Below are 21912 nucleotides of genomic sequence, written 5' to 3'. Positions count from 1 at the left end.
CATATTCCTTTATATTTTATTCCTACTAATTCCCTTTCAGTCCAGTAAACTCATTGCCCTTCAACCATAAAATGTGGCTGGGGAGCCATCTGCCTTTCTAGAGAAATGCTGCTTAATGAACCGGTCTCAGGAATAGGTATTGGTTCTTCAGTCTTATCAAGTCTCACCACTGATGAGTCAGCAGTTACTTCCCCCTTCTCCCCCCTCCACCCTCAGAAATTTTGGATTCCTCGGGTGAGCTGGAACACTGGTCTTGCCTTAGAGGTGTAACTCAGAAAAGTACATGGTTAAGAGCATCGGACAGATTGGGAGGCACTGGGAACCTGGTCCAGCTGCAAGAGTGTCACGCTGGAAGGGAATATGCCATCCAGATGGTCCCAGAGAAGTGAGTTTGCTTCTGTCTTTTTGGGGGTGTTTATGATAAATGAGGCCTGGATGAACTATATATAAAAGAGAAGGAAGGAGAAACCAGATACTTGGAATATCATTGTAGTGGAAGGGGCTGGGCAGGATAAAGGGATGGAGTGACTAGCAAAGGACTGATGTAGGAATCAGGAGACATAGACTTTACTATCTAACCGTGTGACCTTGACCAGTCCCTAGAAAATCTCTTTGGGCTTCAGTCCCCTCACCTGCTACATACATATGAACAGTAATATCTAAATTACTTATCTCACAGGGTTATTTTGATCAAATTAGATGATGTTTTGGAGAGCACTTTGAAAAGTATAAAGTGCTTTAAGTACAAGGTTATGTTATGCAGGTGTCAGAGCTTAATATGCTAGGGTACAAGGGACTGTCCCAGACACGGTATTTTCCTGCCGATGTGGCAGGATTGAGCATCAATCCACAAATACTGAACAATGATCATAGCGTAGTCATTACATTAAATGCTGTGGAAAAAACAGTGAGAATGTAAGGCACATTCCCTGCCCAGTCCAGGAACTTATTCTGGCTGGGAAGGGAACAGCTCATTTGAAAAACTAAAGGACAAAATTTAAGTAAGAGTTCAAGATAACTGTTGCACACATTTCTATAGCATTCTAAGTTCATGGTATCTCTGAGAGCAGAGACTTTGGCTTCTCATTCTTTGTCTCCCCTCTTACCCCCTTCCTCCCACCCTACCCTTTCCAGAAAGTGGGACTATGTATTATTCACACAGCACCCAAGCAGATTGAGCAATGGTAGCCTTTTCACTTTTTGCAGCTGTCCCTTCAAGGTGGCCTCTGGAATCCAGGGGCTGAGCCTGGATTCTGTGTTCTTGGAATCAAGGACAACAAAGATGATGATGAAATTCTTCCTTTCTCTCACTTAGATAACTCACATTTTGGTGGCACTTTACAATTCACAAGTTTCCTGCAACAGTCTGATAAGGTTGGCAGTGCACACTTGTCCTCATTTGACAGATGACAATTAAAACTAAAAGAGGTTAAATATTTTCCCCAAGTTCACATTTGTAATAAATATCAGTCAGGATTGAAGACCAGGTCATCTGGCTCCAAGTCTAGTGTTCTTGCCATCTCTGCCTCACCCTTATCAGAATGGGAGTTTCCCGAGGGTTGGGACCCAGACCTCCACTTTTTGTGGTTTGGTCCCACATACTTTCTTGCTAGATAGATTTGTTAGCAGCACCAGAGCAAAGGGAGGGACCAGCTGTTTGGGAGCTACTTGACAAGAGCTTTCCAACTCCATTACTTTGCTTGCCCCGTTAGACCCCTCTGCTATGCTACTGGTACCTCCCTTGCTCAAACAAACTTAAGTTGTTGCTTTCTTATTCCTCTTCCTCCTCACACTTTACCCCTAAACTTACCCATAATAAAATCACAGAACCAGAGGATGTTAGAGCTGGAAAGTACCTTACAAAACATCTGCTGTAATATGTATAAGTGTGGGAAACAGAGCCCAAAGTAGGGAAATGATTTGTCCGAAGACATGCAGACCTGGGACTAGAGCTCTGATTATCTGACTCCTAGTCCAGTGTTCTTTCCTCTGTCCTATGCTGCCTCCCCAATTATATTAAATCCACTAATTCCATGTGACTTTGGACATTGGAACAAGAGCAATAAAAAGCTAAGCAACACTCTAAGGGCTTAATTACAAAACAAAGATATAAGAGGCTAGGACATTACTGTCAAATGAGCAGCTCAGGCAGTAAGTGGTAGGTATTAACTGTGAGCTTCATGGAAGGCTAGCCTTTGGAAACACCGTAACAGATAGGTAAGGTTTGGATTGGTGTGCATGCATTGGGCTGGGGGTGGGGGAAGAGTAGGGAAAGGGGCTTCAAGATAGGGGGAACTTTGTGAACAAGGGTTTAGAGGTAGGAATGAGCATGGCGCATTAGAGAGACAGCAGGTAGAATAGTTGAAGTGGACAGTTTTGTGTGGAACAGTATTGTAAAATAGGGCCTGGAAGGCAAGCTTAGGACAGATCATAGAGGACTTTGAACGTCAGGCTGAGGTGTTTGGACTTTAATTTGTAAGCCAGTGATTCCCAGCCTTTTTCAGTAAAAGAGCCCTTTTTAATTTCAAAAATTTTGAGCATAGAAAGACCTGTGTGAACTGATGCCAAGTGCAGTGAGAAGAGCTGGGAGATTGTTGTACATAGTAGCAACGATGTAATGAGAATCAGCTGTGAAAGAAGTGGCTTCACTGATCAGTACAGTGATCCCAGCCAAAGGGCCCGTGATGAAAAATGCTCTCCACCTCCAGAGAGAGAACTAATGAACTCAGAGCAAACGCAATTATAATGTTCTCGCTTTTCTTATTTTTTTTATTGCTTTTTTTGGTGATATGGCTAATATGGAAATATGTCTTGCATCATTTCACATGTATATATTGTTTGCCTTCACAGTGGGTGGGGGAAGTGTAGGATCGAGGGAGGGAATCTGGAACTCAAAATTTAAAAATAAAAAAAGTTTTGAATAAATAATAAATATTTTTTAAATGTTCAGCACTCATAAGATAGTCATGATATTATCTTATAATAATAAAATGCCTAGCATTTACTTAGCAACTCCTATGGACCAGCCACTGTGCTAAGCACTTAACAGTCATTATCTCATTTGATCTTCACAACAACACTGGGAGGTAGGTGCTGTTATCATCCCCATTTTATGGATAGGGAAACTGAGGTTCAGAGAGATTAAGTGACTTGCCCAGAGTCACACAGGCAAAATTGAAAGTCAGGTCTTCCTGACTTCAAATTCAGTACTTTATAAACTGTAATACTTAGCTGTATATATTAATTGAGAAAATTCATGTTTCCAAAAAACTCTGAATATTAATGATGCTTTTAAGTAAATACCTTATTAAACACAAACATTTACATATGGGGCATTAGAAAAATAGTAATACATAGATTCATGGACAGTAATTCAGTTTATAGAAGGTATGTTTTTTCCTTAATAAATCCTTACTGACTGCAACTTTTGCTAAAACTAAAGGTGAAAAATGACAGTGTTAGTCTGTGTGTGAATCCTTTGTAGAAATTTTGCCGACTTCTAGGGTTCCTTACCCAACAGCTTGAAAACTACTTCTGTAAGGCAATAAGGAGCTGTTGAAATCTTTTTCGGTGGCAGTAAAGGCTTTTTATGGCATTGTTGGGTAGGATGGGTTGGTGGGGAGTGATAACTGAAGGGAGGAACTGCTTCAGTCTCCTCACCCATGAAATAATAATTATGATTATTGCACCAGTTAGGAAGCTGCAACAATAGTCCAAAAGCATAGTCATTTTTGAAAGAAACTTTTTCCTTGTCCTCTAAGGGGGAAATCATCATCTTCATCATTATCATGGCTAGTATTTATATAGTGTTTGCAAAGCACTTTACAAATATTATAGCATTTGGTCCTCACAACAACTTTGGGAAGTAGGTGCTATTAATATCCTCATTTTGTAGATGGGGAAGCGGAGGCACAGAGGTTAAGTGACTTGCCCAGGGCTATACAGCTAGTAAGCATCTGAGGGTGTATTTGAACTTCAGGTCTTCCTGACTCCAAGTCTAGCACTCTATTCAGTGTGCAGTTTAACTAGTGCAGTTAAATTGAATGCTGAGAGCAGCTTTGAAGGAGAGAGTAGGCCATTGCACTAATTAAATTGCACAGTGGGTAGAGCACTACACCTAGATATCCTGATTCCTGGTCAAATCTCTTTCCATATGTTAGTTTTTGAGTTTCCTCCCTTACTGACAAATCTTGCAAAATGTTTGGTGGGCAAGGAATTTGAATTGCATGAAATAAATATTAGTGGTGTATCCATTCTAATCCCTTTATCCACAATTACTATACAACCAGAGTTGGCTCTACATTGATTATAGTATGTAGTGCATGTGTGCCGCTCAAAATCTTTTTAGTTTTCCCTCCACATCATCCCTCTTTTTCCTGAAACTTTAGAGGATGAATTCTAGGATAGTCTTCATCAGCCCTTTGGAAACATTCTTCCCACCCCTGTTATTACATTATCATAACAAATCTGAATAGTATAGAGTATCTGTAGATGCATAGCAACACTTCATCATATTCATTTTACGTAGATTTACATTAGGAAGTTAAGCTTTAAGACCAATAATTCCACTGCAACCCTTGTGTCATGGCACTCTCCTGACTTGTGTAAGGGTGACCTTTCATTTCTCTTGCTTAACCCACTCAGCTGGCACCTGGGAAAATCAATCTGTCACTGTTTCCAAGGATGGACATCAACTCCCCTTGTAAGCACTCAAACTCATATAACAAGTTTTAATTACTGAGCAAAGAATACAGAAGGACCCTTCTCTTCCCTAGCACCTTAGGCAAGATAGAATTAAGAGTCTCAGGATAATCTCCTCCCCTTAACCTTCCCTGTGACTCCATCTTCTAGGTGGGTTCCAGTGGTAGAAAAAGTTCATGAGTTCATTAATGAGACTCCATCTCGAATCATTCACCACAGTGGTTCCTCTTTCCTGCTTGCTTGCTGCTATTTACTTTTTTCTAAAGATGCAATTGCTTTTTTTTTCTCAAGAGATGGATGATGCTTAATCTGGAGCAGGTGAACCAGGAGATGCAAACAATATTATATAGCCCTTTTGTCCCCTGGATCAGAATGTCTCTGGCCTATTTACTTACTTCCACTGATGCTCTCTATCAGTAAATTCTTCTTTCTGTAAGATGGTATCATTTCCCCAAAAGCCAACCCAAGGCAGAGGCTGATTAGAGTCATTGTTTTTCAATTCCAGGTCCAAAATTTTCTGTCTCTGTAATTTTCTGTCTTATCACACCAGGTCCCGTAACCCAATGCTGCAAATGAAAATCCTCTTCAGTTGTCATGGAATCATGTTTACTTACCCTGCCCAAACAAAAGTCTTGATTTCCCTCTCCATGAATCATTCATCTCATTTTCCTCACTAGAGCAGTGTGCTTCTGATGAGGTCACCTTTTCTCAGTTTGTGGGATGATTCTCACATTCCGTTTCCTTTTGCCATTCCATTACCCACCTCCCTCTGGGGCAAAAATTACCTTGAGGCTCTTACCTGAGAAAGCCTGTAAATAGAGACAGATGCTTCCAGCCCAGGTACCTATGATACAAGGAAAATGGGGTAAAATCTTTGTGATGGTAAAGATTCATGTCTTTGCTATAACATTATTGGAAATATACCCAATAATATTATCCTGTCTACCACTGCTCCCTTCCTCCCTACCATGTTCTTGGTTCCAAGATACTCATTTTTGTTGTTGAGTCATTTCAGTTGTGTCTGACTCTCCATGACCCCATTTGGGGTTTACTTGGCGAAGATACTGGAGTGGTTTGCCATTTCCTTCTCCAGCTCATTTTACAGATGAGGAAATGAGGCAAACAGGGTGAAATGACTTGCTCAATGTCACACAGCTAGTAAGTGTCTGAGGCTGGATTTGAACTCAGGTCCTCCTAACCCCAGGACCAGCACTCTATCCGTTGTGCTGCCTAACTGTCCAAAGATGTTCATAGCTATGTTATTTGTAAGCTCAAAAAACTGGAAACAAGGTACATGATTAACAACTGGATACTATATATATATATATATATATATATATATATATATATATATATACATATATATATATATATACATACATATATATATACATATATACATATATATATATACATACATATATATATAATATCAATGTAATAGGAGATTATAATGCAATTAAAATGAATATAGTAATATAAAGAAATTTCAAAGACATGAAATAATAGAAAATAAAATCAGAAGAATAATACATGCACTAAATGCAATTACCTAAAAATCAAAATGTACAACACCTTGATACAGGGGTGATCTTAGGCTAATTAAAGGAAGTCTAGTATGAAGGACTAGGGAGGTAACAGTCCAGCTGTACTCTGCCCTGGTCAGACCACATTTACAATATTGTGTACAGTTCTGGAAAACACATTTTAGGAAAGACAAGCTGGAGACTGTCCAGAGGAAGTTTATATGGATAAAGAAGGACCTGGAGACCATGTTATTTTATTTAGGAGGTTTGGTTGAAGAAACTGGGAATGGTTAGCGTGGAGAATAGAGGAGCTAGGGGAGCTAGGATAGCTGACTTCAGGCACTTGAACTGGTTGTCATTTGGAAAAGCATTGGAGCTGTAGTGTTTTATCCTAGGGGGCAGGGGAGAATGAGTTGGAGGCGTATCTGGGTTATTGTAAGGAAAACCTTCCTAAGGACTTCAGATATCCAAAAGTGCTTCTGAAAACAATGGGTTCCTCGTTAGAGGTCTGGATGACCACCTGGATGTTGCACAGTGTAGGTGGAACATAGATGATCTCTGAGGTCCCTTGTCACTCAGATCCTGTGACTTTGTAAACAGAATAGAAAAGGACAGCTGTTATGTTAGCTGTTATGGACATTTTATATGTTAAATTTAAAAAAAAAGAAATGCTTATAAATATGCTTAATTTTTTTGTTGATTATAAGTGCATATTAAGTTTTTTTTTTAATAGAAAAAGAAGAAACCGAGTAACATGGAAGCCATCTCTTTCACCGACCTGAAAAATGTCCAGGTGTTTCCCATTGTAGGAATCCTGGTTACTCACTGTTTCGTCTATCTCTGACTTGCAGAATAGTTCGTTTTCACCATTAAACTCTCTAGGTTCCTATTCTTGCTTTTGTCCCCCCTCTCCTGGGCTAGTCTGTCCTTTACCTTTGCACTTTGGATCTCCCATCCCGCCTACTTCCCAGGCTTTGAGGGAATAACTTACATAATACACTTGGTAACTCATAAGTATTCTATAATATAAAATTCTATACTAATGAGGCAGTGAGCTGGTGCGGTGGATCAAGTGCTGGACTTGGAATGAGAAAGATCGAAATTCAAAAGTGATCTCAGACGCTTACTGTATGCCCCAGGGCACACCACTTACTATGTGCCTCAGCTCATTTGTAAAATGGGGTAACAAAGCACCTATCTCCCAGGGTTGTTGTGAGGATGAATTGAAATAACATATGGAAAGCATTTTGCAAATCTTTAGGTATTATATAAATGTTGGCTATTAGTAATTATTTGCCTACTCTTGACATTTTATCTGTGTAGGGAACTTCATGCTGCCTCTGTTATTAATGATTATTTTCATTCTCACTGAGCTGTCATCCCTTCTCTCTGCCATTAGTTGCTCTGTGCTCTACTCCATATTTTTTCTCCCAACAATCACCCTTTACTAGCCACCTGTTCTAGCACTAAGTTCCTTTCTCCTCTCAGCCAAGTTATCCCTTCCCTTTATGGTATTCCCATTAAGGGATACAGAACGCACATTTTCAAACATAGTTTGATTTTAAGTAAATATTTCAAAATACTTAGGGCCCTACATTTACATTTTAATGCAGACCCCTACCTACCTGTCCTCCATGAGCCCTGGTGAGAAAGTAACCACACAATTCTCCCTCCTCTTTTGGGAAGGGGCAGTTGTATTACCCACAGCCTGTAAATAAGATTTGTTATGAGGATCAGTTAAGGAACTAGAGATATGTTGGGGTCTGGAGAAAGGAAGACAGTCAGAAACTTCAAGTATGTGAATCTTTAGCCTGTGGAAGAATAATTAGATTTATTCTGCTTGGTTGCAGGGGGGAAAGATGGAAGGCAGGGAGGCAGATTGGTTCAATTTAAGGAGGTACTTCCTAAAAATATGCAGAATGAGGGGAAGAACACTGGATTTAGAAATGAGGACTTGGGGGGTTGCATCTTGGCTTTGCTGTTTCTATGTATGACAAACTACTGTCTCCTGGGTTTGAGTGTTTGGGAGGGGTGTTAGACTATGTTTCTATCCTTTCCGAGCAGGAGGATTTCTTTTTAATATTAAAAAAATGTTCAGACCCCTATATAACTAGTTGTATTATTAGTATCTACTGATTAAGAAATTATGACAAAAACCTGCTGTGAATGCAGCATTGCTTTAAATGAATTTGTATTTCATTATTTACTTCAACATTTATGTACATTTGAAAACTATTAATATATCATAGTGTTTGTTACTCAATATTTTAATATTATTCAATATAATTAGGAAACATTCTTAGTATACATTTCCTTATTATACTGTCATGCTGAATATTTTGTTGGAACTTAATAAAGACCAACATGATAATGCTTGGTTTACAAATGCATTTAGGGACCTCTTGCAATAACTCTATGATGCATATACTTCTGTGAGTTTTCAGCTCTAACATGAGCTCTAACTAGATTAGATGAGCTCCAAAGGGTCTTCCAGCTCTAACCCTCTGGAACCTAAGAATTAGAATTGTCCTAAAATACAGTAGGCTGACTTAGAAGTGCCTGACACGTAGGAGACGGTTGATAAAATTCTTGTAGAATTAAAGGTCAGCAGTTCCCTGTCAGTGAAGTTGTTTAAATGGAGTCTTTGATGACCTCTTCTTGGGGATATTTTGGAGGTGCCTCCTCCTTCAAGGATGGGTTGGATTAAATGACATCTAAGATGCTCTGATTATATGAAACAAGGACAAATTAAGTTGATACAAACTGAGTGTGATTTTGACTCTGGGGATTTGCCCTGAATTAGCCATTTCTAAAGTAATAAAATAAATTTCATGGATTTTTCTGGTTTTTTTATTCATGACTTTCTTCTCTGAACCAGGAGGGCAACATTCTTGTAGATGGTCCTTGCTCTTGCTTTTGGGATTGCTGAAGCTGTTTGGGATTGCTGAAGTTCTTACCCTGGCAGAAATGACTACAGGTGAGTTGGTGGTGAGATTTCATGGAAGAAGCAGGGTTAGAAGTGACCAGAGAGCAAGCTTTTGTATTTGCATGGTGGCCTGAATGAGTATCTGAGCTCTGGGAGCAACAAAGGCATAAGTCTTTGGAAGGTTCTCCCCAGTAGCCTGTCCTCCTCCCTTCCTAGGACCTGTCTAGTTTGCTTAGGAAGGGAGACAGAGTGTGTCACCAGGGACTGGGTAGCTAGGACTCTGGTCCTCAGAGCCCTAGCCCTAAGCTTGGTTATCTCCTTCCTCCCCAGATATTTCTTCTCTACTCGTGAACGGGACAAAAGTGACCTCGAGGATGGGGGAGAATGTCCCCCTTTATTGTAAGGCAGACTTCCTGTTACCAGGTCTCAGTTACCAGGTCTCTTGGTACCACATCAGCCAGCATGGGCGGTATACCCTGGTACGGAATTATCCTTTTGAAGTTGAGGGCAAGCCTGTGGAGTTCCAGAGACATACCTTACTCTCCAGCAGGCATGGGGTAGTGGTGCTGCTTTTGAAGGATGTGAGGCTGCAAGACAGTGGGACCTACAAATGTGTCGTGAAGAATAATCAGCATTCAGTAGAGAGATATGTGATTCTCCAGGTGACAGGTAAATTGGCTGACTTCCTTCCTTCTCTTTCCTGAGAAGTCTTCCTCAGACAGTGTTTAAAACACAGCACCCTTCTCCAAAACCTTCAAAATCTCCCCATTACCCTAATTACTTTGGCATTCAATGTCCTTTCCAGTGTGGTCCTAACCTTTCAGAATTCCAGCCTCATTTCCAGTTTCTCGTCTTCCTGAACCCTTCCTCTCTGAATTTTCTTATTGCCTCCTGAAAATGTCATGAATTCCTGCTGCCACACTTTTGCTTACACCCATCAGTACCTTCTTTCTCCTCCTGTCCACAGACCCAGCTTGAATCCTTCTTACTCCCCCTTAAGAGATGCTGTAACCATTGGTGCTCATGCTTCCCCCTGAACTCTTAAAGCACGTATTGTCTATGATGCCCCCATTTGGTATGAAATACCTAGTGATATCTTGTATGGAATTCTTTCTCAACCATTAATTGATCTTACATTTTTAATTAATGTTTCCTTTGTGTGTAGTATTTCTCCCTAGAAAGCAGGGACTGTTTTTTTTTTGTTTTGTTTTGTTTTGTTTAAGTCTAGGCAATGGGATTAAGTGTCTTGCCCAGGGTCACACAGCTAGTAAATGTTAAGTGTCTGAGGTCAGATTTGAACTCAGGCTCTCCTGACTCCAAGGCTGGAGCTCTAGCCACTGTACCATCTAGCTGGCCCACAAGAGAGATTTATTTCTCATACTTGTTTTTTTTTGGCTAGACGATGGGGTTAAGTAACTTGCCCAGGGTCACATAGCTAGTAAGTGCCTAGTGTCTAAGACCAGATTTGAACTCAGGTCCTCCTGACTCCAGGGCCGGTGCTCTATCCACTGTGCCACCCAGCCTCCTGTGACTATGTTTTAAAACACTCAATATCTCTGGCAGTGCTTAGAGACCAATAGAGGGCAGATAGTAGGCACCTAATAAATATTTGTTGATTGATACTTCTCTTTCAAGAACAGACATGACCCTTGATCTTAGGGAGCTTAGAATCTAACAGAGGAGACATAACAGATAGCAGCATTAATGGTGGACATATACATTCAATTCATTTCAACAGATTTTTTTGGTGTAATCAAAAGTAAGAGTTGAAGAGAGAGTGACCATCTCTTTTGGAGACCATCTTTTCCAACTTATACCTGACCAAAAATCCCCTCTATCATATCCCAGACAAGTAGTCATTCAGACTTTGCTTGAAGACCTTCAGTGGGAGGGAACCAACTGCTTTCTAGAGCAGTCCATTCCACCTTTGGACAGCTGTAATTGTTAAGAAGTTTCTCATGTCAATTCTAAATGGATTTGCAGCAATTTCGAGTTATTTGCTCCTCATTCAGTCTTCTGGGGCCAAATGGAACAAGTTTAATCCTTCTTCCATGTGACAACCTTTGATAAACTTGAAGACTGCTATCATGTCCCTGCCTAAGTCTTGTCTTATCTAGACCAAATATTTTGAGTTTCTTTCGGAGCCCTTCCTTTGGTAGTTTTCTCTCATTTTCTCACACTATCCTACTCATCTTCTTCTCAACACATTTACTAAACTCTGCCCTGCTGTGGGAACGCTAAGATATAACATAGGTCCTATTTTCAAGAAGCTAACAATCTAATGGGGGAAATGGGCAAGGACAGAGTCCATTTATACGTTATGATACAGTGGAAGTCTATTAAAGGTTAAAGATTCACTGATTTTGGTTAATATCTGTGATTATAAAAAAATTCATTAGCTAAATTTATTGAGCCTCCTAGTCCCAAGATTAACTGTCCATTTAACTAAGGTTTTCTGTTTTAATCAGGCTTTCTAAAATGAAAATATATACTAATTTCACAAGTATTTTTTGAGCTTTCCCAAATATTTCATTTCATATTAGGAAACAGCTCAGCAAATTCAATTTGCTAACATTGATCCCTTGCTTAAACAATTAGCCTTACCGATAACAGAGTAAATAAAAAAAAGAACTCTGAGTCCAGTGTTGCTGTGAGGAAAGTGAAGGGTCAATGTGAGTTATTATTATTACTTGTAAGGTCAGTTGCATGTTCTGTTTTTGGCAAGGAAGATGAAGTCCCCTTCTCATTATTGTATTCTGATCTGAAAGTCCAAGGAGGAGAGAAAATGAAGGAAAGAGAGAAAGGGAGTGAGTCTCTGAGGGTGAGCCAGTCATTAGGAGGCAGCCCCAGTCTCTGCCCCAGAGATCAGTGAGGGGTCATCAGTCTGGCACAACCTTCAGATGCCCGTGTCAAGTTTACACTGTAATCTCATCAAGATGATGGGGTAAAACTCATCAAATGGATGCCCTTGCATATTATTGTTATTCCTAAAAGATAAGGGAGATACCAAAAGCTGGTATCTTCATTTTTTTCTGGGAATATTAGTAATCCCAGTGTACATCATAGATTAGACTGGACCTCAGGGGCCATCTTATAGTTCAACTCCCTAATTTACAGAAGATGAAGCTGACTCTGGCAGGTTAAGTAACTTGCCCAAGGTGGCATTGGTAGTAAAGTTTAACTTTTCAGAGTCATTTCACATCTAAGATTTCAAAAATCCTATGTAAATAGGTCAGGTGTTATCCACATTGACAGATGAGGAAGTGAAAATCCAAGAGAGGTCAAGGTCATAATGCTACCTGCTGATGGCAAGCTACCTTGTTAGTTTGTGGCAGAGCCTCAGGTCTTCTGATGGCCCAGGCCCATGCTCTCTCTACTGCTTCTTCACTGTGCTTCTGCATCAAGGGTGGTGGTGCAGGAGGGAACAGTGGTAATGACTGTATGTCTTCCCTCCGCAGCCCCAAAAGAAGCCTCGCAAGAGAATGAGGACTCAGTGGTAATTTATGCAGTGGTGGGGTTCCTCTCTGTAGCTCTGGTGGTGTGGATGATTTCCCTCTGCGTTTTATGTAAGAGGGGAGAACTGTAGTGCCCCTGGAACTGGTGCCGAGAAATATGATACGAATACGAGGCCACTGACAACTGGACCTGTTTGTGACTTGATGATCTGATAACCTTAACCTTTCACTGCACAGACAATGGGGTATCAGAGCTAAGGTCAAATTGTGAAATGAATGGTTTGTCTTAAGTGGTACCAACTGTCTGTTTTGGTATTGGCTGCCCCTTCCCTTCCCTTGTGCCTAGTACCTTATTTCATTGCAAAACATACTCTAAAGAAAAAAAAATCTGATATTAATCATTTACATTCTAGTGTTAGTATTTAGTTACCTCTCCTGGGTTTTTTTTTTCTTTTTTGGTAAGGCAGTTGGGCTTAAGTTACTTGCCCGGTGTCACACGGCTAGTAAGCGTCAAGTGTCTGAGGTCGGATTTGAACTCAGATTCTCCTGACTCCAAGGCCAGAGCTCTATCCACTTTGCCACCTCGCTGTCCCTCATCTTTTTTTTCCTTCCAATTACATGTAAAAACAATTTTTAACATTTATTTTTTAAAATTTTCAGTTCTAAATTCTCTCCCCTCTTCCCCTCACTCCCCACTCCTTGAAAAGGCAAGCAATTTGATATTAACTATACATGTATAGTCATGCAAAACATATTTCCATATTAGCCATGTTGCAAAAGAAAGCAAAAAAAAACCCCAAGAAAAATAAAGTAAAAGAAAGCATGCTTCATTCTGTATTCAGACTCCATCAGTTCTTTCTCTGGAGGTGGATAGCATTTTTCATTATAAGTCCTTTGGAATTTTCGTGAGTCATTGTATTCCTGAGAATAGTGAAGTCATTCATCGTTGTTCATAGTACATTATTGCTGTTACTGTGAACGATGTTCTCGTAGTTCTGCTTATTTCACTTTGTATCAGTTGATGTGAAGCCATCCTGTTCGCCATTTCTTATAGCACAATAATATTCCGTCACAATCACATACCATGATTTGTCCAGTTATTCCCCAGTTGATGAGTATCCCCTCAATTTCTAGTTCTTGGCTAGCACAATAAGAGCTGCTATAAATATTTTTGTACATATAGGTGCTTTTCCTTTTTTCATCCCTGGGATATAGATCTAATAGTGGTATTGTTGGGTCGAAGGGTATACACAGATTTTTAGTCCTTTGGGCATAGTTCCAGATTACTCTCCAGAAAGGCTGAATCAGTTCACAACTCCACCAACAATGCATTAGTGTCCCAATTTTCCACACCCCCCTCTAACATTTGTCATTTTCCTTTTCTGTCATATTAGCCATATGCTAGCTGTGAGGTGGTGCCTCAGAGCTGTTTTAATTTGCATTTTTCTTTTTTCATTTTTAATGTAGTATTTTATTTTTTCTAATTATATGTAAAGACAAATTTTAACATTCATTTTAACATTTCCAGTTCCAAATTTGCTCTCTTACTCCTTTATCTCTCCCCTCCCTGAGATGGTAAGCAATTTCATATAGATTATATGTGTGTAATCATGTAAAACATATTTCCATATTAGTCATGTTGTAAAAGAAGAAACAGACCAAAAGAGAAAACCATGAAAAAAATAAAGTGAAAATAGCATGCTTTGATCTGCATTCAGACTGCATCAGTTCTTTCTCTGGATGTGAGTCCTTTGGAATTATTTTGGATCATTATGTTTTGGGGAATAGCTAAGCCATTCAGAGTTGATCATCATTACAATATTGCTGTTACTGTATACAATGCTCTCGTGGTTCTATTCACTTCATTTTGCATCAGTTCGTGTAAATCTTTCCAGGTTTTTCTGAAAGCATCCTGTTCATCATTTCTTACAGCACAGTAGTGTTCTATCACAATCATATACCACAACTTGTTTGGCCATTCCCTAATTGTTGGGAATCTTCTCAATTTCCAATTATTTGTCACCACAAAAGAACTGCTATAAATATTTTTGTACAAGTGGGTACAAAAGGCTTCCCCCCCCCTTTTTTTAAATCTCTAGTAGTGGTATTGCAGAGTCAAAGGGTATGCACAGTTTTATAGCCCTTTGAATGTAGTTCCAGAATGATTGAACCTGTTCACAACTCCACCAACAGTGCATTTGTGTCTCAATTTCCCCACATCCCCTCCAACATTAATCATTTTCCTTTTCTGTCATATTAGCCAATCTGATAGATGTAAGGTGGTACCTCAGAGTTGTTTTCATTTGTCTAATCAAAAGTGATTTAAAGCATTTTTTCATATTACTATAGGTAGCTTTGATTGAGTCTTCTAAAAACTGTCTTTTCGTATCCTTTGACCATGTAACAATTGAGGAATGACTCATTCTTATAAATTTGACTCCACTCTCTATTTTTTGAGAAGTGAGGCCTTTATCAGAGAAGCTTGCTGTAAAAATTTTTCCCAGTTTTCTGCTTTCCTTTTTGTTTGTGCAAAATTTTTAAAAATTCAACGTAATCATAATTATCCATTTTATATCCTATAATGTTCTCTGTCTTTTTTTGGTCATAAATTCTTCCCTTATCCATAGATCTGACAGGTAAAATATTTCATGTTCCCCAGGGGATTATTTGTGTGGTAAACCCCATGCAATTAAAAGGCTTTGACCCCTTCTGAAGGAATTTTAGATCTGAGGAAAGAAGTGAGGGAGGCACTTAGAGATGAGGTAAGGTTTTTTTTGGTACTCCTTAAAAATCATACCACTGACAGCTTTAAGATGTCCTCAGAATCCTAGAGTTTAAAAGGATCTTAAAGGCTATCAGGGGCCTGATGTATGAATCTTCTCTAAGATAGTTGGTTCATCTAGTCTTAAACATATTTGGTGGTGGGGATCTCACGATTTCATAAGGTTGAATTTTGGATAGTTCTGTTGGTTATACTTTCTTACACTGAGCCAAAATCTAGTTCCCTGTAACTTCTACCAATGGATCCTAGTTTGACCATATGGAACTACAAAGAATAGTCCTAATCATAATTGTAGATGACAGGCCTCCAAATATTTGAAGACAGATATAACTCCCTCAAGGCTTTTCTTCTCCAAGCTAAATTTGCTCTACTCCTTCAACTGATTCTTATATAACACAGTTTCCAGACCATTCATCATCCTGGTCGCCTTCCAGTTTGCCATCAGCTCTTTTAAAATATGGTACCCCACCCCGACAAAACAAAACAAAACAAAACAGCACTACTCATAAATGGCCATAATATCTATTTGTCTGACCAAGTCACATTGCAAAGGGACTATCACTTTCTTAGATCTGGATACTGTACTGTCAAGGTAGCCTAAATTCCATTAGGTATTTTTGGTAGCGATGGTTTAGAAGATTAAGATCAATTCTGTGTCATTTTTTTTTATTGATCCTATTTACAAATAATTGATTTTTGTCCTGTAACTGCTTTTGTCTTGTAATTGCTTAAGCCATGGGTCTTTGTCTCTGAACTTAGTTCAGAATTCAGCTGGCTTATAATGGGTTAATTTTAGAAATCTAAATCAGTTCTCCTGCTAATCATGATGTGTTCTTGCCTCAAGGAATTTAGCTGACCTTGGGGGATATGTGTGAACACAAAGGGAGTTGGACCTAACATCTTTATACCACCAAGCTATCCTTCAAAGATGTCTGGTTTGCTGCCCAAAAGTCTGGGTGATATCTTCACATCTGCACTCAAATAATGAGCACTTCTTAGTCTCATGAGAGAAGAAGAGGGGTTGTTGCTAGCTCCCATTACCAAACTTCCAACCAATCATGTTGTTCCCTGGGCCTCAGCTTTTGTTCCCAATCATGTTGTCCTTAATCCTGTGATGTCATGTACCCAGTTCTGTTCTTTGTTCTGTACTCCCCAAAACGTATAAAAGAGAAACAGTCCTTTTGCTCGGGGTCTTGGGCATAAGGGAAGCAATCCATCGACCTATTTATTGATAGGAAGCATGCTCCTGCTAATAAATGTTATCTTGTGTGGAAATTTGCATCAGTTTACCCTTTTGTTAAATTTCACTCTCGACACCAATGTGAATTAGGTAAATTTCAAAGTCTTATAAGTTGCATAGAAGGTCCTGACTCTCATTGGTACAGGGAGTTTCCTCATCTGGGAGTTCCTTATAACAATAAAATTAAGTTGAACTTCAGATTGAATAAAATCACTATGTGTTTTTCCCCATAAACTGCTATTAAAACCACATGTTCTTTCAACCCTCTTTACCTCCTTGCCATTTTGGTCTATACTTACATATTTGATTTTTTAAAATCTCTGCAAGAGTTTTTTTTTTAAGATATCACCCTGAAACTAAAGCATTACTAAAATACATATTAGTGATGCCTTTTGTTTTTATGTGTCAATCATTTCTCAACTCTCTCCAGATTGGATCCTCTAAATAACTAAGCAAAAATATCCAATATAGGAACCTTGTCTGATAATGTATACACTATTTTGTCCTGGTAGTCCCACATACACAGCAGATTTTGTAAAAAATTAAGAATTTAAGAAACTTTACTGAAAAATAACCTAATGAATTTTAATCTTGAAATAAACCACCCCATTCCTCAAAAATCTTAAAAAAAATTTTTGTTAAAGTATCTGGATCTGTGGATTTCTTCAGTATGATAACACTAAGTGCCTGGCACTTAGTAGGTGCTTAATAAATGTTTATTGAACTGAATTGGCTTAATAGATAAATTCTAGGGAGTTACCAGAGGCAGATGGCTCTTAAGTGACTTGCTCAGAGTCACAGAATTGTTAATGTATATATACACCTTTTGGTGTCATCATAATCTGTGACTGTGATGTTGTGATCAGTTTACCCATTGTTCAAAGGCTTCTCTAGCTGGCTTTCAGGCTGAGCATCTTCTGTAATTGAACCCAGCTTCAATGATTCCAGTACAATTAATTGTATCAGGTTCTAAGGAACTGATTTATGCTAATGAAACTCACAAGATTAAATGATGAACCACACTGCTGGTTCATGAGAAATGGAGTGGGACAGCTTGGTGGCTCAGTAGATAGAACATTTGGGCCTGGAGTCAGGAAGACCTGAGTTCAAATCTGGCCTCAGATACTTACTAGCTATGTAGTATCTGGGCAAGTCACTTAACCCCATTTGCTTTAGTTTCCTCATCTGTAAAATGAGCTGGAGAAGGAAATGGCAATCCACTCCAGTATCTTTGCCAAGAAAATCCCGTAGACAGTATGAACCACAGGGTCAAAAAGAATTGGACACGACTGACCAACAACAACAGCAATGGTGTTCAGCATTAGCCTTTGATTGCGCAGTCCAGGGTGGTGGGAAGAGCTCTGGATTTTGGAGCCTGAAGATTTTTGTTTGAATCCTGCTCTGATACTTTATCTCTGTGACCTTTAACACAAGTCATTTGAACCTCTTCGGGTCTCAATCTTCTCATTTGCCAAATGAGGCATTTTTTGGTTTTGTTTTGTTTTTTAACTTTGAAAGTAGATCTATTTTTGAAGTTGTACAAACAGTATGATTCAGTGGAAAACACGCTGGATTTAAAACCAAGAGGGCCTAGATTGGAGCTTTGCTTTCGCTGAATACCTGATCTTGAGTTTTAAGCTCTCTGGGCCCAAATGAGGCATCTGTGCTAGACAGTTTCTACACTCTCTCCATTCTAGGATTGCAGGCGCTAATATGAAGGGTCTGAGAGGTGGATAGACTCTCCTGCCCATTCTCCAATGTTTAACAGCTAATTCTAAAATTTTTTAAATGTTTTTCCTTTCTTTGTATGTCCTGTGCTTAGCACAGTGTCTGGAATATAGTTGGTGTTTAATACATATTTATTAATTAGTTGTATAAATGAATAAATCATATGGCAAACATTAATCCTGCGCCCCCCAAAGGCGAAACCCAAATTCTGGTGAGATTCATTGAAGAATATATGTTATTTCATAAAATTACTGTAGGCTGGATCTTGGATCATTTGCAAGTGCTTAGAGTGTGAAGGCTTCTTTCAACACCCTTGGATCCATCCAGATGACATGAGCATTTCTCTAGACTTGTGAAGTTTCTTCTAGGCCTAGACCAACTTTCTCTCTGTTAATACAAGTACCCCTATTTGTGTTGAGGTTGTAGTTTAAATCTTTAGCAGCAATGCGATTTGAGGCTGGAAGACTCTTAATGTGGAAAAGCACCACCTCGGACAACAATTCAAATCAGTGAAACCCCTTCCTCTTCAAGGGTACCTGAAGACTTAGGAGCACTAGCTGGCCACAACGTCCATCTGTATCTGAGCTTGGGGATAATCTTTTCTGAGTTTAAGTTGGCCAGAGCACAGAAGCCTAGCTTGTGTATAGTCCTTTCTGTCCTTATTGGGCCCAGAACTTTATCAGCATCATATGTCTGTTGTCTGGGAGGAAACCTATGGTGGACTGGTTCCCAAAACTAACCTAAGTATGGTGATATATATATATATATATTAGATATAGATATAGATATAGATATAGATATAGATATAGATATAGATATAGATAGATAGATAGATATAGATATAGATATAGATATAGATATAGATATAGATATAGATATAGATATAGACATCCGTTACATCGAGGGGTGGAAGTTATCTCAGAATTCTGCTCTACTTGGATACAAATAAATATCCTGAGAATGACCTTGACAAAAGCTTATTGTTATATTGGTGAAAGGAGAGGGGAGGACACAAAATCTTTTGTAAAAGTTAAATGAAAAAAAACCCATTATATTTTTGACAACCAGATTTAGAAGGCTATCTACAAGAATCTGTGCTTCTAAAAAAACTGTTACCTTTTAGTGTGCAAGAAAAAATGATTAAAATAAATCATATTTAATAAAAATGTTTTTTAGTCTTTCCTGAAGGAAAGAAATCTCAATGCAGTTTGTCCTTAATAGACAATAAGTAATAGCAGTAATAACATAGGCTTGATCCATCACTTAGCCTTACTTCTGCAGATAGAAATTCAAATATCAATAACATCTGGAACCTTGAGATGTGTCACAACAGCCAAGAAATAGCACTGGCCGGAGGAGTGGAGTTCTTGCTTTTAGTTAACCAGATACTCATCCTACAGTCACAACAAATTATTTCGTACATGTTATAATACGATTGAGTAGGTTACAAACTTTGTTTGCCATCAGTTATATTCCAGCTATGTTGTTCTGAGGAGAAAAGGTAACCAAACAGGCTTTGCTTGAGAAGGTTGGGGTAGGGAAAGGTGTCCCTAAAATTGTAGTGTACTTTTAAGCTTTAATAGGGTAAAACTGCATTCTGATTTTGAAGACACATTGTATAAAGAAATGATTGTGATGTAAAAACATAAAACTTTTTTTTAAGAAGAGAAAATATACCTTTATAGAGGCTGGTCTTTTTGATTAATGTGGCCTGTGATTTATTAGTCCACCCTGACTCTCTCGCCAGCCAGTGCTGCAGTATGGCTGAGTAGATTATAGTCTGTTTTGACTTACTTAGTCATACTTTAGATTGGGGTTGCCTGTTTTGGAGTACTGTAACTCACTATGCGCTCACTTGCTTACCTAGTCTACTTTTTTCACTAAATACTATTTCATATGAACATTTCCCGTGTGTTATCATAGTTCGCCGAGCTTCCTTACCATTAGGATAGCAGTTTTTTGACATAGCTAAGCAAAGCATTCCATAGTGTTATAACCCACATTGGAAGCACCATAGTATATATAGTGAGGAAAGGTCAGAATTTGGAGTCCGAGAACTTACTGTCTGTGTAATCTTGTGCAGGTCACTTAACCTTGCTGGGCGTTAGTTTCCTCAACTGTAAAATGAAGTAGTTGGATTAAATGACCTCTGAGATCCCTTCTAGTTTTAAATCTATGATCTGTATTTAGTCCTTTTCTTTTCTTTACTTTCCTTTTTCTATCTTCCTTTTTTATTTTGGCTGCTGTGGACATCTTTCTAAGTAAAACTTTTGTTCTGTCAAAATCAGGACCTTGTTCCTCTATGAGAGACAGGATCAGGTCCCCTGGGTCTGAAAAAAAAAAGGTCTAAAACAACAACTACTACTTCAAGTGGAGGTGCATGTCCTTAGGGAAAGCCCTAATTCCAAGAGTTCCCAAACTCCTTCCATGTTGCCTCACCACAGATTCAATCACTTTTCAGAAAAAGCAAGCCCTTCATAAACGGTCGCTTGGTTGTTAGAATGCTCCACTGAGATGTAGACTTAATTTTATTTATGCAGGTCAGGCCAAAAAGGTAACTTGGTTTTCACCTTTATCTATGGCAGTCAGGGGAGGCTTTCCTCCTACCCTGTGTACCTTCCTGGAGTCCTAATTCACATCATGTTACAGCATCCTATACTGCTCCTTAATCCTGTGGATGCCATGAGATGGTCATGATCTTCCCTCCCAAGCATTCCCAATCTAAAAAATAAAAAAAGAAGTCATGGAAGAATGCACAATATTTAAATACTTTCATAGTCTGACTCATACATCATCATTCACAAATCTGATGAATGTATCTGACTTCAAGCAGCCCTTTAAAATGTTCTACTATGTATCAGATGCAGAGGATACAAAGATTAAACCAGAGCAGCTCTGCACTCTATGAGCGTTCTTTCTACTGGGAGGAAGAGGAACGACGGGTACATACAAGTGTATGGCTTTTTTGGTGGTCTTTTTAATTTTATTAATTAATTTTGATTTATCAATAATCACTTCCATATGCTTTTGAGTTTAAAATTTTTCTCCCCCTTCCTCCCCACCACCCTCCCTAAGATGGCGCACAATCTGATATAGGCTATACATTTACATTCCTATTAAACGTATTTTCACATTGGTGAAGTTGTAAGTAAAAATTAAAACCAATAGGAGGAACCATCAGAAAGAGGAAACAAAACTCAACAGAAGAGAAAAAAATAGCAATTCAACTTCCATAGTTCTTTCTTTGGATGTGGATAGCATTTTCCATCATGAGGCCTTTGGAGATGTCCTAGATCCTGGTATTGCTTGGAAGGGTTAAGTTTATCAATATTAGTCATTGTATAACATGGCTGTTATTGTGTACAATGTTCTCTTGGTTCTGCTCACTTCACTCAGCATCAGAGCATACAAGTCTTTCCAGGTTTTTCTGAAGTCAGCCTGTTTATTATTTCTTATAGCACAATAGTATTCTATTACATTCATATACCACAACTTGCTCAGCCATTCCCCAACTGATGGACATCATCTCAGTTTCCAATTCTTTGCCACAACAA

At 38.9% G+C, this 21912-nt stretch overlaps 1 protein-coding gene across 1 annotated transcript; it reads left to right on the top strand.

The window, feature by feature from the left end:
- Positions 1-226: 226 nt before the first annotated feature.
- LOC144456765 (uncharacterized) lies at positions 227-13181 on the top strand. The gene is made up of 4 exons (XM_078152287.1): positions 227-385; positions 9106-9204; positions 9484-9822; positions 12612-13181. Exons 1-4 carry the CDS (start codon positions 361-363, stop codon positions 12737-12739), a joined length of 591 nt encoding a protein of 196 aa, XP_078008413.1. The 5' UTR covers positions 227-360; the 3' UTR covers positions 12740-13181.
- The last annotated feature ends 8731 nt before the right edge of the window (positions 13182-21912 follow it).

Source organism: Phascolarctos cinereus, unplaced genomic scaffold (genome assembly GCF_003287225.1).
Source record: "Phascolarctos cinereus isolate Bilbo 61053 unplaced genomic scaffold, phaCin_HiC Scaffold_4;HRSCAF=312, whole genome shotgun sequence".
Lineage (NCBI taxonomy): Eukaryota > Metazoa > Chordata > Mammalia > Diprotodontia > Phascolarctidae > Phascolarctos > Phascolarctos cinereus.
The sequence above is the reverse complement of the archived record's forward strand: the minus strand, read 5'-3'. Positions and strand labels throughout refer to the sequence as shown.

Bases quoted from the DNA above. Each gene is read 5' to 3' on its own strand.
- LOC144456765 (XM_078152287.1), top strand. From the start codon at position 361: ATGCCATCCAGATGGTCCCAGAGAA. The intron at 386-9,105 runs GTGAGTTTGCTT...TCTCTGAACCAG, and splicing joins ATCCAGATGGTCCCAGAGAA to GAGGGCAACATTCTTGTAGA. The intron at 9,823-12,611 runs GTAAATTGGCTG...TTCCCTCCGCAG, and splicing joins TGTGATTCTCCAGGTGACAG to CCCCAAAAGAAGCCTCGCAA.